The 15,364-nt window shown below is 37.0% G+C and overlaps 1 protein-coding gene and 1 long non-coding RNA gene across 5 annotated transcripts in view; one reads left to right on the top strand and one right to left on the bottom strand.

Moving 5' to 3' along the window:
* Positions 1–15,364, top strand: part of LOC101743410 (WW domain-containing protein tag-325) — a 145,979-nt gene that overhangs the window by 63,136 nt on the left and 67,479 nt on the right. For 2 of the 4 annotated variants that reach the window (XM_038016408.2, XM_038016405.2), the window contains exon 1: positions 10,444–12,339. The exons of the other annotated variants lie outside the window; for them this stretch is intronic. In XM_038016408.2, coding sequence (XP_037872336.1) covers positions 11,233–12,339 — 1,107 coding nt within the window. In that variant the 5' untranslated portion in view covers positions 10,444–11,232. Of the gene's footprint in view, positions 1–10,443; positions 12,340–15,364 lie in introns of those variants that run through there. 4 annotated transcript variants of the gene reach the window in all.
* Positions 6,425–14,394, bottom strand: LOC119629688 (uncharacterized). Its single transcript, XR_005245614.2, has 3 exons — positions 13,075–14,394; positions 8,874–9,092; positions 6,425–8,220 (listed from the first exon to the last, which is right to left on the bottom strand). It is a non-coding gene; the product is annotated as an uncharacterized LOC119629688 (long non-coding RNA).

Below are 15,364 nucleotides of genomic sequence, written 5' to 3'. Positions count from 1 at the left end.
CTAGGACTAGTCTTAGCAAATATTCTCCTCAGGCTGAGCCCGTGAGCTCACCTATCCGTCCGCGTGAAGCTGAAATAACTTTAGACTACCAGCGAATAGCTAGGAAAAATAAATAAATAGACCAATTTTTTTTTATTGCCCTTATTGACAAGTATACGGTCCACCTGATGGTGAGTGGTTACCGTCGCCCATGGACTTCAGCAATACCAGGGGCAGAGCCAAGCCGCTGCCTACGGCTTAATACTCTCTACAAGCCTCTTTTAAAGAAGGACATGTCATAGCGCTCGGGAAACACAAATAATCCGTTTCCATTGATATTCATTCATAAATCGAATACTTATAATTTATTGCCTTAATAATGTTATGTAAACCAAAGTTCTTTTGGCAGAGTTAGGCAACATACTGAATGAAAGTTAATTCAAAAGCGAGATTAACCCGTAAAATTAGTTTTAATTAATGAAAGTGAAATATATAATACTTTAATCTTTTATATGTTACGTTAAATTGATTAAAAGACACACATTTTGTGACCCAGCACAGAAAATATCAATTATGTCATACGATATGTGGTCTATACACATACATGTGTATAATAATATATGGTCATGCATGTCGAACAAATTACTTTTAGTGGTTGTAGGACCTCTTGTGAGTCCGCGCGGGTGGGTACCGCCACCCCGCCTATTTCTACCGTGAAGCAGTAATGCGTTTCGGTTTGAAGGATGGGGCAGCCGTTGTAACTATACTTGAGACCTTAGAACTTGTATCTCAAGGTGGGTGGCGCATTTACGTTGTGGATGTCTATGGGCTCCAGTAACCACTTAACACCAGGTGGGCTGTGAGCTCGTCCACCCATCTAAGCAATAAAAAAAAATAAAAAAAAGTAGGTGAGTTCACGGGGCCCAGACCTGACGACAAAACTCGCACTGGTAATCGCGAAGTCATCGTGATCAACTTAAAGAATAACATAACAACGATGTACCTACTTCTCAGATAATTCAAACAAAGCAAAACAAAAAAACTAATTCAAACAAAACTAAAACTATTGAGCAATTCTCGTCCGAATAAAATCGATTTTCCAAATCGATTAAAACGATACGATAACTTTATCCTCAATTTAATATGCAGCTGATTCTGTGACCTAGAAAGGTCAATGATTTATATTTCGAAATTTACATTTTGAGGTCGTTGATGAGTGAAAGCCGGTTTTGTGTTGGCATCAATACTTTATTCTACTAATTCTTAATTTGGTATTAAGAAATGTCATCGATTCGTGATGTAATATAATAATATAGTTTAGTAGTGTTTTTTACTTTGCTACTGACACACAAAAAATTAATTAATTCGTATTAAAATGAGATTTTATTTATAATCTACTAACGACATCTATCGAAACTTTAGCAGAATGTGTTGCGTTTTACGCGGACGCTACAATTACTTACGCAACTAAGATCTCCTTGAAACAAATTTCGTACATAGAAATGCCGTTAGATGGCGCTGTAATGGAATACTCCGCTTTGATTTCAACAAACCACACTTTAATGTATGAACTCTTGCTGAGAATGTTGTTATTATTATTATGTTAATATTTTACCTTGTTTTTAACCGTAATTGTAATAAAAATAATACTACTGTTGACATTCAAAAAAAATATTACTGCTTAAAATAAAAAAAATATTAGCTGGTTTGCATAATTCAGGATTAGAAGATTTGTCGTGAGAAAAAATATTAACAACTATAATATCTAAATATTATACGTTACCGCTATTCTCGTGAGCTGATCTTGTTTCGTCTCAAAAGGATATCCGAAATGACCACATCCCGGGCGCGCCATGTTTGTTTCCCATATGGCGGTAAAAACCATAAATCCACGCGCCGGGAAAGAAAATGTTATTTATAGTTTAATCGATTATACTATGAAATACATATTTATTATATGGAACACGTTATTTTCGTGGGAGTTCGAAAACACTTCTAAACACTTAGATATGTTGTTTTTTTTCATTCATCAATTGTTTTTGTAGGCAGACCTACATAGGGCCCACTTGATGGTGAGTGGATACTCGTATATCATCTCCAAATCGCTGATCTGAATTGAGTGTTACATACGCTGTGTTTTCCCAATTTAAATTGTATGTAAAGAAATTGATTTCTATAATGCACTTGTAGTGTGGATGAAATGTGAATATTTACGTCAATATTGTTTATACATTATTCTAATTTTGTTTCAGGTAAGTGCTGTCCTTAGTAGTCTAATAATCAACCAACTGAAAGGTAAAGATAACGGAATTCAGAAAACTTCGGTGCGCAAGTCTGAATAATAAGTACATATAATTTATTTTGTGTTTCCCGAGAACTGTGAGCTCTTCCACCCATCTATGCAATAAAAAGACCAGGAAAACGAATAATATATAAAAAAAAAATGTTATTTCAAAATCTAAATTTTTAGTAATTTTTTATAATAACAAAATGCCCATCATAGAGCCAAAAACGGAAGGAGTAAAAGAAACGTCAAAATAAGGAAATCGAAATAGTCCCTCCAGAGGACACTTTTCTATTAATACAGTGCAACCTAGATATAACAAATCGGAAGGGAACAAAAAAATAATCGTTACTAGCTGAACCGGCAGACTTCGTAGTGCCTCAATCGATAAATAAAAGACCTAAGCTTTTGTATAAAATAAACTTAAAACAAACAAAAGGAATCCGTCCAACGGGAACACAGCAAAGGAAAAACAAAATTGTTATTTTTATTTAATTCTGAGCATTTTCGATATTAATCTAACTTTTAAGCCTTCTCTGGACTTCCACAAATAATTCAAGACCAAAATTAGCCAAATCGGTCCAGCCGTTCTCGAGTTTTAGCGAGACTAACGAACAGCCATTCATTTTTATATATACAGAAGAAGAAGATATCAAGTACTTCGGTAGATTATTAGACTTAGAACATTATATTTTCGTTAGAAATCTTTTCCCAAACTTGGTTAAATTAACCAAACCCCTCGTTTTAATTAAAAAAAGTATCGATCAATAGTTTTTATGAGTGTCTTTGGGATGCGGGCGCCGTCATCAGTTTCAATATAGGGTGAGCAATCGATTCTTTGAACAATATTTTGTAAGCATCGCTGGTGTGATTATATTGTTCGGAAATAATATGAAGACAATAAAAAAAGCGGGATTTAACGGTAAAAGTAGTTTTAACCTTTTGAACGCGAACCGTCGATAGCACGACTGGTTTTTTTTGAAGTGAAACTTCTTTATCGGCGTTGGAAAAAAATGTACCGTCACATTTTTCGGTTACGCGTCACATTTTTCCGTTACGCGCCATCTTTTTTGTATTCATGTCTATGATAATAAAATCCTTTTGTTTAAACTTTATCTAATTTAACTTTTTTGTATTCATGTCTATGATAATAAAATCCTTTTGTTTAAACTTTATCTAATTTAACTTTATTTAACCAATTTCTAGAAAGTTGCATGTAGATCATTTTTCGAAAAATAAGGCCATAAAGAAGTTTCACTTCTTACGTGTGTACACTAGTACACGCACACATTTTTTTTTTTGATTGCTTGGCTGGACGAGCTCACAGCCCACCTGGTGTTAAGTGGTTACTGGAGCCCATAGACATCTAAAACGTAAATGCGCCACCCACCCCACTGCCCCACCCTTCAAACCGAAACGCATTACTGCTTCACGGCAGAATTAGGCGTGGTACCTACCCGTGCGGACTCAGAAGAGGTCCTACCACCAGTAATTACGCAAATTATAGTTTTGCAGTTTTGGTTTTTATTACACGATCTTATTCCTTCACCGTGGAAGTCAATCCTCAACATTTCTTAAGTACGTATTTCATTAGAAAAATTGTTACCCGCCTGCGGGATTCGAACACCGTTGCATCGTTAGATACGAATGCACCGGACGTCTTATCCTTTAGTCCACAGCGACGTTAAGAACCATTTAAAATTATTTTCCTGTGAATTTGGCACTGATTTTTGCATTTTGTAGCAACTTCTGCAAAATATGTGAAAATAAGCTCAGCACTAAAAGGGTTAATTATGTCTAAGACTTGACCAATGGAACACGAAAAAACTTCATTAAACTTCGCCTCGACGTGCTTCCGAACGGTACACAAAAAAAGTCCGCAAATATTTAAAATATTCTTTTATTACTAGCTGACCTGGCAGACTTCGTAGTGCCTCAAGCCTCAATCGATAAATAAAAGACCTAAACTTTTGTATAAAATAAACTTAAAACAAACAAAAGGAATCCGCTTGACGGGGGACACATCAAAAGAAAAACAAAATTGTTATTTTTATTTGATTCCGAGCATTTTTATATTTATCTACCTTTAAATCTTCTCTGGACTTCCACAAATAACTGAAGACCAAAATTAGCCAAATCGGTCCAGCCGTTCTCGAGTTTTAGCGAAACTAACGAACAGCAATTCATTTATATGTATTATATTATTATTATGTATTTATATATATGTCGTATAATTTTTTTTTATAAATAAATAAAAACAAAACACTTCTCGTTACACACATAATTATATAGACAAGAGAAGAGAAACCTGTTAGTTTAACGCAAATCGCACGGAAGACTAATAAAAATGAATAATAATATTGTTATTAGCCAACAATCAATTGATATGCGTTCAGTATGTAGCGGATTCGATTCCCGATCGGGCATCAATATTAATTTATTACGCGTCGCTGCTTGTCTTGTTCCATTACTCGCAGTCAGTCGCGGTTGGTCCAATATGAAGCATGGGGCGGAGGAATTACGCTGGTGCAGAGGAACGCACAATTTACTATATTTTTCCAATCTTCTTCTTCTTCTTCTAATATTATAAAGAGGAAAGATTAGTTTGTTTTTTTTTATTTTTTATTGCTTAAATGAGTGGACGAGCTCACAGCCCACCTGGTGTTAAGTGGTTACTGGAGCCCATAGACATCTACAACGTAAATGCGCCACCCACCTTGAGACACAAGTTCTAAGGTCTCCATTATAGTTACAACGGCTGCCCCACCCTTCAAACCGAAACGCATTCATTACTGCTTCACGGCAGAAATTGATTGTTTGTATTGAATAGGCTCCGAAACTACTGAACCGATTCTTGAAATTGAATTCTTGAAAAATTCTTTCACTGTTTGGAAGCTACACCATTCCTGAGTGACATAGGCTGTAATCTTTTTTGAAAAAAAAATTGGGATCCTTACTAAAAATCCAATAATGTAACCCAAGGTGTAAAAAAAAAAATGTGTGCGTGTACTAGTGTACACACGTAAGAAGTGAAACTTCTTTATGGCCTTATTTTTCGAAAAATGATCTACATGCAACTTTCTAGAAATTGGTTAAATAAAGTTAAATTAGATAAAGTTTAAACAAAAGGATTTTATTATCATAGACATGAATACAAAAAAGTTAAATTAGATAAAGTTTAAACAAAAGGATTTTATTATCATAGACATGAATACAAAAAAGATGGCGCGTAACGGAAAAATGTGACGCGTAACCGAAAAATGTGACGGTAAATTTTTTTCCAACGCCGATAAAGAAGTTTCACTTCAAAAAAATTACCTAAAATATTCTTTACATCGCGTGCCTTGCGAAAACTATTGATGATAGAATAAAATAATGTACTACGACTTTGTAGAACACATTATTATTTACAAAAAGTGTCACAACAGCATACGTCTAACTATTATAGTTACGCCGCAATAAGTGTTCTATTATTTAAAAATTAAAACAACGTCAAATATCGTTGACATTTTTGCCGAAGCGGACCGCTAGTAATGAATAAAAGTACTTTTAATAAATTAATTAAGTCTTATAATCTTACGATATCTAATCGAATGACCTAAACTGCCCAAAATATACAACAGGACGTATCGATGTTTGGTTTTATTAACGTTTTAGACGTACTAGTGGTCGCCAGTGGTCGAAATTCGGCCATAATTAATTGAAATTATAAGTTTTAACATTATTATGGTTCTATTGTCAAAGACTATAGTTCTATAATCACAGATTTCGCCAAGACTACACTATAGACAAATAATGTTAAGGGCAAACAATACTAATCTATTCTCAATTTGACCACAGACTTTAGCAATAAACTACAGAGTTTATATGCGTGTGTGTGTGTCATATACATGGTAGTGTGTGTAATGTTTTTTTTATTGATTTAATGTATTTTTCATGTATAATTTAAAAATAATTGAATTGTGCACTTCTTCTCTTGTAGGTGTGGGAAATTTCGTACTCCGTCGGCGCAATTTTCGTAAAAAGGGATACAAAGTTTTTGCTTCACCTATATTAATATATAGATGATTGTAAAAAGCTCAGATTTTTTTTTATTTATTCTTAACTTAGTATGAGGCATATCAAATTATTCGCTGGTAGCCCTTAGGCTTACCCGTCCGGGCGTAATTGGAATAGCCTTAAGAGGGTAGGTGAGCTCATGGGAGACCTGAGAGAATTTGCTAACACTAGCCCTAGCAAGAGCAGTGTTCGCGGAATCTACCACCGGATCGGAAATGCGACCCACTGAGAAGATCCGGCGAGAAGCTCAGTGGGCTGTGTCTGTGGGTTAGTTCGCTCGTCGACGAGGACGGTGACCGGTGCTTGAGAGACCTAAAGGCACCGAGAGTGAATCCGGGGGATCCGACAAGTGTGCTTAATGCGAGTTTTTTAACATTCTCGATTGAGTAAAAGTTAACTTAAATTTTTATGCAGTTGGAACAGCGCCCCTAGCGGCAAACGTACGCAAACAGTCCAACTCCATACAAATTTGAGTTAACTTTTACGCTATAGAGAACGTTAAAAACTCGCACTAAGCACAAGACATGTTCCAGACGGCGGCTTTGTGTTGCCCCGACGTCTGGGTCGTATATGTAATTAGCGTTGACCACGGTAAGAGAGGTTCTTTTGAGATAATACAAACATGTTTATATTATTAAAATCTTCCATCTACACCGTGTCTATAGAACGTAATAATATTATAATTAACCAACAATCCTTTTAAAGTTATCGGGTATCGTAAAATAACGTTAATATTTAAGGGCACGTCGTAAAATGACTAAATTTATATCTACTTTATTTATAATGCACCGGAAAGTGTTTATTGATCGTTTTCGAAGAGCACGTGGCTCAGAAGAACGTTGCTAGGTTCGGGTAAACGATTTGAAGCCAAGAACATTCTAGATCATTTTCGGTGACGTTCTTTTATATAGCCCACCTGATGGTGAGTGGTTACCGTCGTCCATGGACTTCTTTTTTTTCCTACCTAAGCCGATGGTCTAGAGAGGATACTTCAGTCGAACATCGTGAGACTGTCAAAAGATTTGTAATACAACAATGTGTTATATCCTCGTCAGGTATTAGGACAATTCTTCGAGATCATAGGTCGTCAACAACGCGAGTTAATTTTCAATTTAATTGCACGTCCTTAAGCTTTTGTGTTCGGTTTGTACTTTTCCATGTCGCGCGGCAGAAATAGGCAAAATATTTGCACCTACTATCCCGCGCGGCAGAAATAGGCAAAATTGTTGCATCTATCGTTGCGAACTCACGGTAAACAGAACTAGGCGTTGACTATAATGGTTTAAATTACCAAACTGTTCCGATATATTGTGGAAACAACGAATATTATGTTCGCGTTCCCGTCATGAGTAACCGAGTCAAAAACAGATAGATTTAATTGGGTTTAATCGACTACAATTAGTAATTATTCTCCCGGTCCAGCTGTTTATTTAAAATAGGGTTGTAATACCATCGACAAATTTTACGGGCCGCGGATCCATTAAAAAAGAAAACGTGTCGCAATAAAAACAAATAATCATGTTTGAATGTTTGGAAAATGCCTTTTTTTATTGCTTCGTTGAGTGGACGAGCTCGCGGCCCACCTAGTGTTAAGTGGTTACCGGAGCCCATAGACAACATAAATGCCTCCACTCATCCTGAGATATGAGTTCTAAGGTCTTTTCGTTGCCGCCGCTGGTGACCCCCGGCCACCGTACTCGTCGAACTCGACACAGAGTTCGACGTGCAACCTAACCCATGCATCGGCCCGCTGAGTTTCTCGCCGGATCTTCTCAGCGGGTCGCGATTCCGATCCGGTAGTAAATTCATTCGCGAAGCAGCTGCTCTTGAGTTGTTAGAGACGCTCGGGCAACTGTTAGCAAATCCCACCCCTCCTGGCTGAGCCTTTGTTCGCCCACCTGTCAAGTAATAAGATTTTTATAATTCGCCGTTTTAATTATTTACAGTTTATGAATAATAAAAAACGAAAGAAAGTTAATAAATTGGCATGAAATTAAATGAAATGAGATGAGATGATATGGGATGAAATATAATCTCAGTATAATAGTGGTCATTAACTGAGACTTTTTCAGTGGACTTTTTGGAGGATCCCGAGAAGTTACGTTCAGCGGCTTTGTTTCATTTTCCCATATTTGTGCACTTTCACAGATACTAAACCGTTAATAAACCACCGTTATTACACATTTAAACCCGAAGAAACACTGAATAGACAAAATAAAACAAATCACACAACTTCACTCATCGCGTTCCCGCCAAAAAGTCAAATATGATTGTTACTAAGTTCAGTTTTTAATTGAAAAAAAAAATATGTCATTTTTCCCGCCATTTCTGACCGTAATATTTTTTTCTGAGCCATTAACACATCTACCCAGGGCAGCCCTAATTTAAAGTGACGAGCAGTAGACGTGACTAACAGACCACGGGTTTGAAGCAGTCGAGTTTTTTTTTTTAAAGTGTTAATGTCTACAGTGTATTAATTTACGGCTCGGAACATTGTTATTGACATAGACGCGTTTAAAAACCGGACATATAATTTCTTCGTCTCACTCACATTATCGGCCTCACGACATTCTTAGGCAATTTTTGAGGTCCGAATTTAAAGCCTCAAATAAGCTAGCCTCTTCAAGATACGCCTTCTGATGAATAACCTTGCACACTGTCGTCAAAGATCTAGGATTACGACACGGGAAGCCAAAAAAAGAAATCTTCTGTTGGCAAATATCACTTTTGTGGGAATTCGTTTACAGTTTTTTTTTCTTATCGGCTCAACCTAAAATGATATTTAAAAGCAATTGCTGCGTAACTCATATTTAAAATATGAACAATATAAAATATGAAAATATTGTACTGAATATAAAGAAAATTACAATTTTTATCTAAACTAGAGGTCCCGCAGTAGTTGAAATTCGACTATAATTAATTGGAATTGTAAGTTTGTACACTAATATGATTGTATTTTATACTTCTATAATCACAAATTTCGCCAAGACTACACTATAAAAAATATAATAATAAAATATTAACAAAGACAAACAATATTTAATCTCAATTTGACAACAGACGTTAAGAACAAAAGTTTGACAATAAATAGTCTGCATGCGTGTGTGCGTCAAATACATGGTATGTAGTGTGTGTAATGTTTTCTTTATTGATTTAAAGTATCTTTTATGCATTATTTCAAAAAAATATTAGCATTGTGCACTTCTTCTCTATATTCTTTATAAGTGTGGAAAATTTCATACTCCTCCGTCCGCGCAATTTTCGTAAAAAGCGTTACAAAGGTTTTGCTTCACGTATTAATATATAGATTATACATTGTTGTAAAGTTGCATGTGTTTAAAGTTGAAATCGACTTAATGCCATTAATGTCTAGATAGAACCTAATTAATAAAATGCATTAGAACAAAACAAATCGAGAAATCAACTTGGCACATGCGAATTCGAACAACGTTCATTCATACAATATTTTACTGAAGAAAAGTCCTATCCTCCTTAAATCTGTTACACCAATATTCAGTTTATGTCAATGAAACTATAGACCATCTTCGTATGGCGATAAACAAAGTCTTCTTTAGTCGAAAATGATGATAAGAGTCGAATTTTGTTATTTCAATTTGGATAATAATTCACAAAAAAATAAAGCTTCATTAAAGAAATCTCAATTCGATGCATAGAATTGATAGATACGAATGAATTTTCTAATATCTAATAAGATGTTCTTTTTTCAAAATTTCGATTTCAAAGTTTCTGCAAAAAAGAACAAATAATTTAATTATTTATTTTTATTATAATTTGTAATTATCATTAGCTGTTTTATTTTATATTATTCAAGATATTTAACGCTGACTATATAAGAGATTATAAAACAAAGTAATGTGTCAGGATAATCGCTTAACCCGGAACGCATACTGTCCGAAATTCCGAAATGTTTCTCTATCTCTCAAGTACGGCGACTCGCAAAGTTTAGTAAAGATTTATGTGCATTGTGCGCTGCCGGATAGTCAACGACGCTTCCGAATTAAAACCAGAGCTTTCAGAATGTCTTCGAATTTTATACACCAACAAACAATCTTTTTTTATATAACAGTATACATTATTTAAGACGTTTGAAACCAGTTTTGTTTTGAACTTTATTTATTTTGTTTTATAAAACTTATATGTACGCATAAAATTAACAACACAGTATGTAACACAAACGACGCGCATTTTAAATTTAAATAATTTATCCTTAACGCGTCATCGAACAATGGCCGCGCCGTGCCGTATGAACAAGGAAAAAAACAATTCATTATAACATGCAATTAATACTAACTAAATACATCTAAGCTAATAGACGGTTCCGATTTCCGAACGGGAAATCGTATTAACGTTCAGGAAGCCTTAAGACGTTTGAATGCACAGTGCATTTCGTTTTTAGTTCGGTTACGCCACAGTATCTCGGCGCACACAGAAATAACGCGTATTATATCGGTCAGGAAGATAGAATGCTCCGCATTAATTGCCCGCGATGAACCACTATCCACGGGGACGCGAGCCGAGCGGACGCTTGCCTCCCGTTATTAAAAACAACAAAAAAACCCAGAGGAAAACCGAGCAAGTCCGTACGTGCGCGCTCTGTGTTTTTTTTTTTTTGTATTCTATAATAAGTATAATTAAACAATCGGCGAATATATCCACGTTATCGTCGTAAAGGTCAGAGATGCGTCCGTCGTTCGTAATTAGGAAGAAAACAGAGCGATAAGCAATCGCGTTAGAGTGCAAATGTCGTCGACTCGGCGGCTCCGAGCGCTCTGACGTTACCACGTCGATGTCAGTTCTCTCCGCGCTATGGAGACGTCAAACGTCCCTTCGTGGAATCCCGCGCGTTGATTCATACACCGGTTATCGCGTTTCGAACGGTGAGCGGAATCATGTGTGAGGTTGCAAGTTGGATTCCGGACGCGGTCGCGGTCACACTGCGCGACGCTAGCTCCGTGCAGCCGGTCCTCGCCTGGCTGACTGCATTGCGAGCCTCCACTGAGGATTACGACCAACTCCCCGTCGTTGTTCCTGCCGAAGAATCGTCCCGCGCCTCCCCGGATAGCGCCTTCGACGAGATACTCTCGCAACTCGGAAAAGAAATCTTCAAGCTCGAGGAGTACCATCAAAACCTCCTCCCTCCGCCAGAGAAGGAGGTCTCCCTCAGCATCCTCAATATATTTGACGAATGCTTAGATCGGATGTCGGAAAAACAGTGTAATGGAAATGTGGAAGAGTGCAGTGAGTGCGAATCGACTCTATCCGACGTTTCCATGGCGACGAGTTTGCCCGCGAAAAGTGCCGATGTAAACAGTGACGTGAATTGTATTTTTGATAAGGGCGAGGGCACACCGGTACCGCCGCGCAGGACTAGATTCAAATCGTCGTCCTCTGTGGTTGTCGGGGACAATATGGAAGAAAATCTTGACGGTGAGCAACGGTCCAAGTGCACCCAGTCTGATAGCGATTCGGAGAGCACGTGTTGGAGCTACAAGGAGTGCAGTACGGAGACCGAGCAGGACGGTCGCGGGACCTACGCCGAGGTTTGGTCCCACTCGAGCGGCTTCCACAACTCGGACGAGATCCTGCGGAGCGTGCTTCGTCAGAATCACGCGACGGTGTCCTGCCTCTCGCTGGACTCGGCCCGCGACCTGGAGCCGGCGTCGTTCTCGGTGTACGCGCTGCACGAGGTGGGGGACAGGTGCGTATCGCCAGTCGCCGCGATGACGCCCGACCGGCCGATCGACCCCGACTACGAGCCCGTGCGGGACGCGCTCACCGACGAAAACATTTACGAGGAGATCGAGTACAGCTACACGGACGAGGGATGCTCCTGCGGCACCAGCGTCGAGGTCGAGACCTACTCCACCAGCTCCGGACGCGAGACTCCGTTATACGCAAACCTGACAGACAACGACGCGTACGCGATAACTCCGGATGTCATCTTCTGGAAGAACCTACTCTTAGATCCGTTCTACAACGAAGACGAAGAGGACGAGGTTGGTACAATTTGTTTCTATTGTTGAATATTGATGATCGTCTGATTGCGACGCGCCGAGGACAGGACGCGCGTAATCACAACGCTACTGGTTTTAAATTTTACCTGTTCATTAGTGTGTTTGTGTGTGATCCATTGGATACGACTAAATACTGCATATTCATTAATAACAGCATCAGAGCAATCGCTTCTAATAGATTCTATTAATTTACTTCCATGAAAGATTCTAACGTATTAATTGTTCATTGTAAATGTATTTTATCAATGAACCCCACCTTTATTGTTATTTGTGACTACGCTACGTTTTTATCTAAATTACATTGAAAATACGTGTTATCTTACGATGCGAAATTCAAATATTTGCTTAAGAAAGTAAACATAAATAGTATAACGTGGCTGTATGCTTGAGAAATCCGATCCTCAATTAAAAACACCAATCCAATTAATGTGAAGATCGAAAATTAAAAAAAGAAAAAATTAAGTGTCAGCTTTGTTCTCTGTATTACCAACATTACAACAACGTACTAATTTTTGTTTACACGTCAGAGATAAAATGTTATGTAAACAAAATGCACAGTTACTCATTTTCGACTTGTAATAAACATACAATAAAGCGTTTCGTGATTCATTGACCGCAATTTATTTTATGCTTATTGTTTGAAAACTTGTCGAAAAATAAACGTTTGTGTTGGTTACTTACTGCATGCATTTCGTGATAATCATAAAAACAACAAACCTCTTTTCCTTCAAAATCTATCACAGAACATAAATTATTTGAATTCGAATCTTATTCTAAATTCGATAAATCCGCTTCAGAGAATTACGTACATTTAGTGTGAATGCAACGCGCGGGCCACAAGTTACATTCCATTAGCCAAACACATCAAACGTATGTGCAACGGAGAATATCCGATAAACCTCGTCTCTATGGTTCGTACGTAATGTAAAGCAGAAAGATAAAAGAGCACGTGCTAGAACCAGAATAACTTTTTTATTTTCTGTATTAAACTGCATGCATCTAACCTTCTTGTTGGGTTAGAAAAAATAAAAAAATCGTATCTAACTTTCGATTTCTTTTTTAAATGATATTTATGACCTTGAGAACTTCGAACGCGGCTTGCGAGCGATTTCATTGATATTACGATATGACTTTTAGAAATGTTTTCTTTCACATTTGTAATTCGAACTCATGTAATAATGCAACTTCAATTGTCATATGTGCAATAGTAATTATAATTTAGACATACACTTAAAGAAACTTATTTTCTTACGGATAATTTTTAGTAACATCTGCCCTATCCTTCAAACCGAAACGCATGACTACATCACGGTAGAAATAGGCAGGATGATGGTACCTACCCGTGCGGGCTCAAAAGACGATTTACCACTAGTCGTTTAAATTAGTGACTCAAAAGCAATTAAGGTTTGAATGTATGAAAGTAAAACATAAAAAATACGTCATCAAAACCTGTTTTGCTGTATAATGAACTAAGCTGTTCTAAAGTTAGCAGTAATGAAAAATGCAAAATATTTCAAGATCCACTTAAGATCATAATTATTTAAAAACATTTTTGGTCAAAACTAATGAAACGTGAATGTCGTCTAAAAAATTTTGGCGCGAATTTAATCACTGACATTTTTTTTTTTTTTTTTGTAAGTTGCAGCAACCAAAAATAATTTCGTAACCTCCACAAAAAAAAAACAATATGGCGTTCTACTGTAATCGTAAAAACTAGTGCCATAATAAGAATCGGCGAAGATGTTTTTAATCGCTTCGAATGACATCATATCCGAGGAGACGTCATGTGTAAATTCATTGTTGCTTTACAACGGGCGGCCATTGTTATTGTGACACAACAAATTTTAATGTAAAATAAACTTGCGTTTTATTAATTAAAATTGTTATTGATACAATATAAATTTTGTTTTTGTCGGTCACACGTCATTTGATTATGCGTAGGTTTAGTTGTACCAGATTTAATTGTTTTTAATCAGCCCGTTCACGGCCATTAGTAACTTAACCTTTTAGTCTAGTTATTAAAATAATCTTCATTGTTTTACTGGTGGAAATCAGAAGTTTCAATGTGCTTTTTAAGAAAACCCAAAAGGCCATTCCTGTTTTCCGGCACTGATGCGTTTTAGGAGTATAATTTAGTTGAAAACGCAAGAGTACTCAGGGTTGCTCATAATTTATTGTCATTGTTGATGACAGTGTGGCGGGTAGCCATCATACAACGCAAGATAATTGACAGATGCCTGAATCTCGCTTACAACATTTTCAAGATAAAGCGCATATATACAAGTTCCAAACAACAACAACAACATTGGACCGTCGGTCTACCGAGCAAATATCACCTGCTCGGTGGAAGATCTTCCCTTTGTCGTATACCTACAAACTACTTCCACTGGTGCTGCATCTGTCAATTATCTTGCGTTGTATGATGGCTACCCGCCACATCAGCATGAGTGACCGTTCTCAACACAAATTAATTCGTTTGAGTATCCATGTCTGTTGCTTAAAAACTTATTTAGGTGAAACGATTTTGATGAACCTTTTTTATTGCTTAGATGGGTGGACGAGCTCACAGCCCACCTGATGTTAAGTGTTTACTGGAGCCCATAGACATCTATAACGTAAATGCGCCACCCATCTTGAGATATAAGTTCTAAAGTCTTAGTATAGTTACAACGGCTACCCCACCATTCAAACAGTAACGCATTACTGCTTCACGTCGGAAATAGACGGGGTGGTGGTACCTACCCGTGCGGACTCATAAGAGGCCCTACCACCAGTAAAATGATAAATCTTTTATTGTTATTTTTTATATGCTGGTGCTTTTTGTGTGGTCCCATTTTATTTTCCAGATCTGATCAAGGTCTGACCGGTACTTTTTTTAATTACGCATATTTTTAATTGACTTCGAATACATTAACGATATCTAATTTTGTTTTGTTGAAATATATATTATATATTTTTGAATTTGTATTATTTTTTTCATAGACGATGGTTTTTTTAACCAAATGGC

The sequence above is a fragment of the Bombyx mori genome, chromosome 16 (assembly GCF_030269925.1).
Source record: "Bombyx mori chromosome 16, ASM3026992v2".
NCBI classification, from domain to species: domain Eukaryota; kingdom Metazoa; phylum Arthropoda; class Insecta; order Lepidoptera; family Bombycidae; genus Bombyx; species Bombyx mori.
This window is presented reverse-complemented; position numbering and strand designations above follow the sequence as displayed.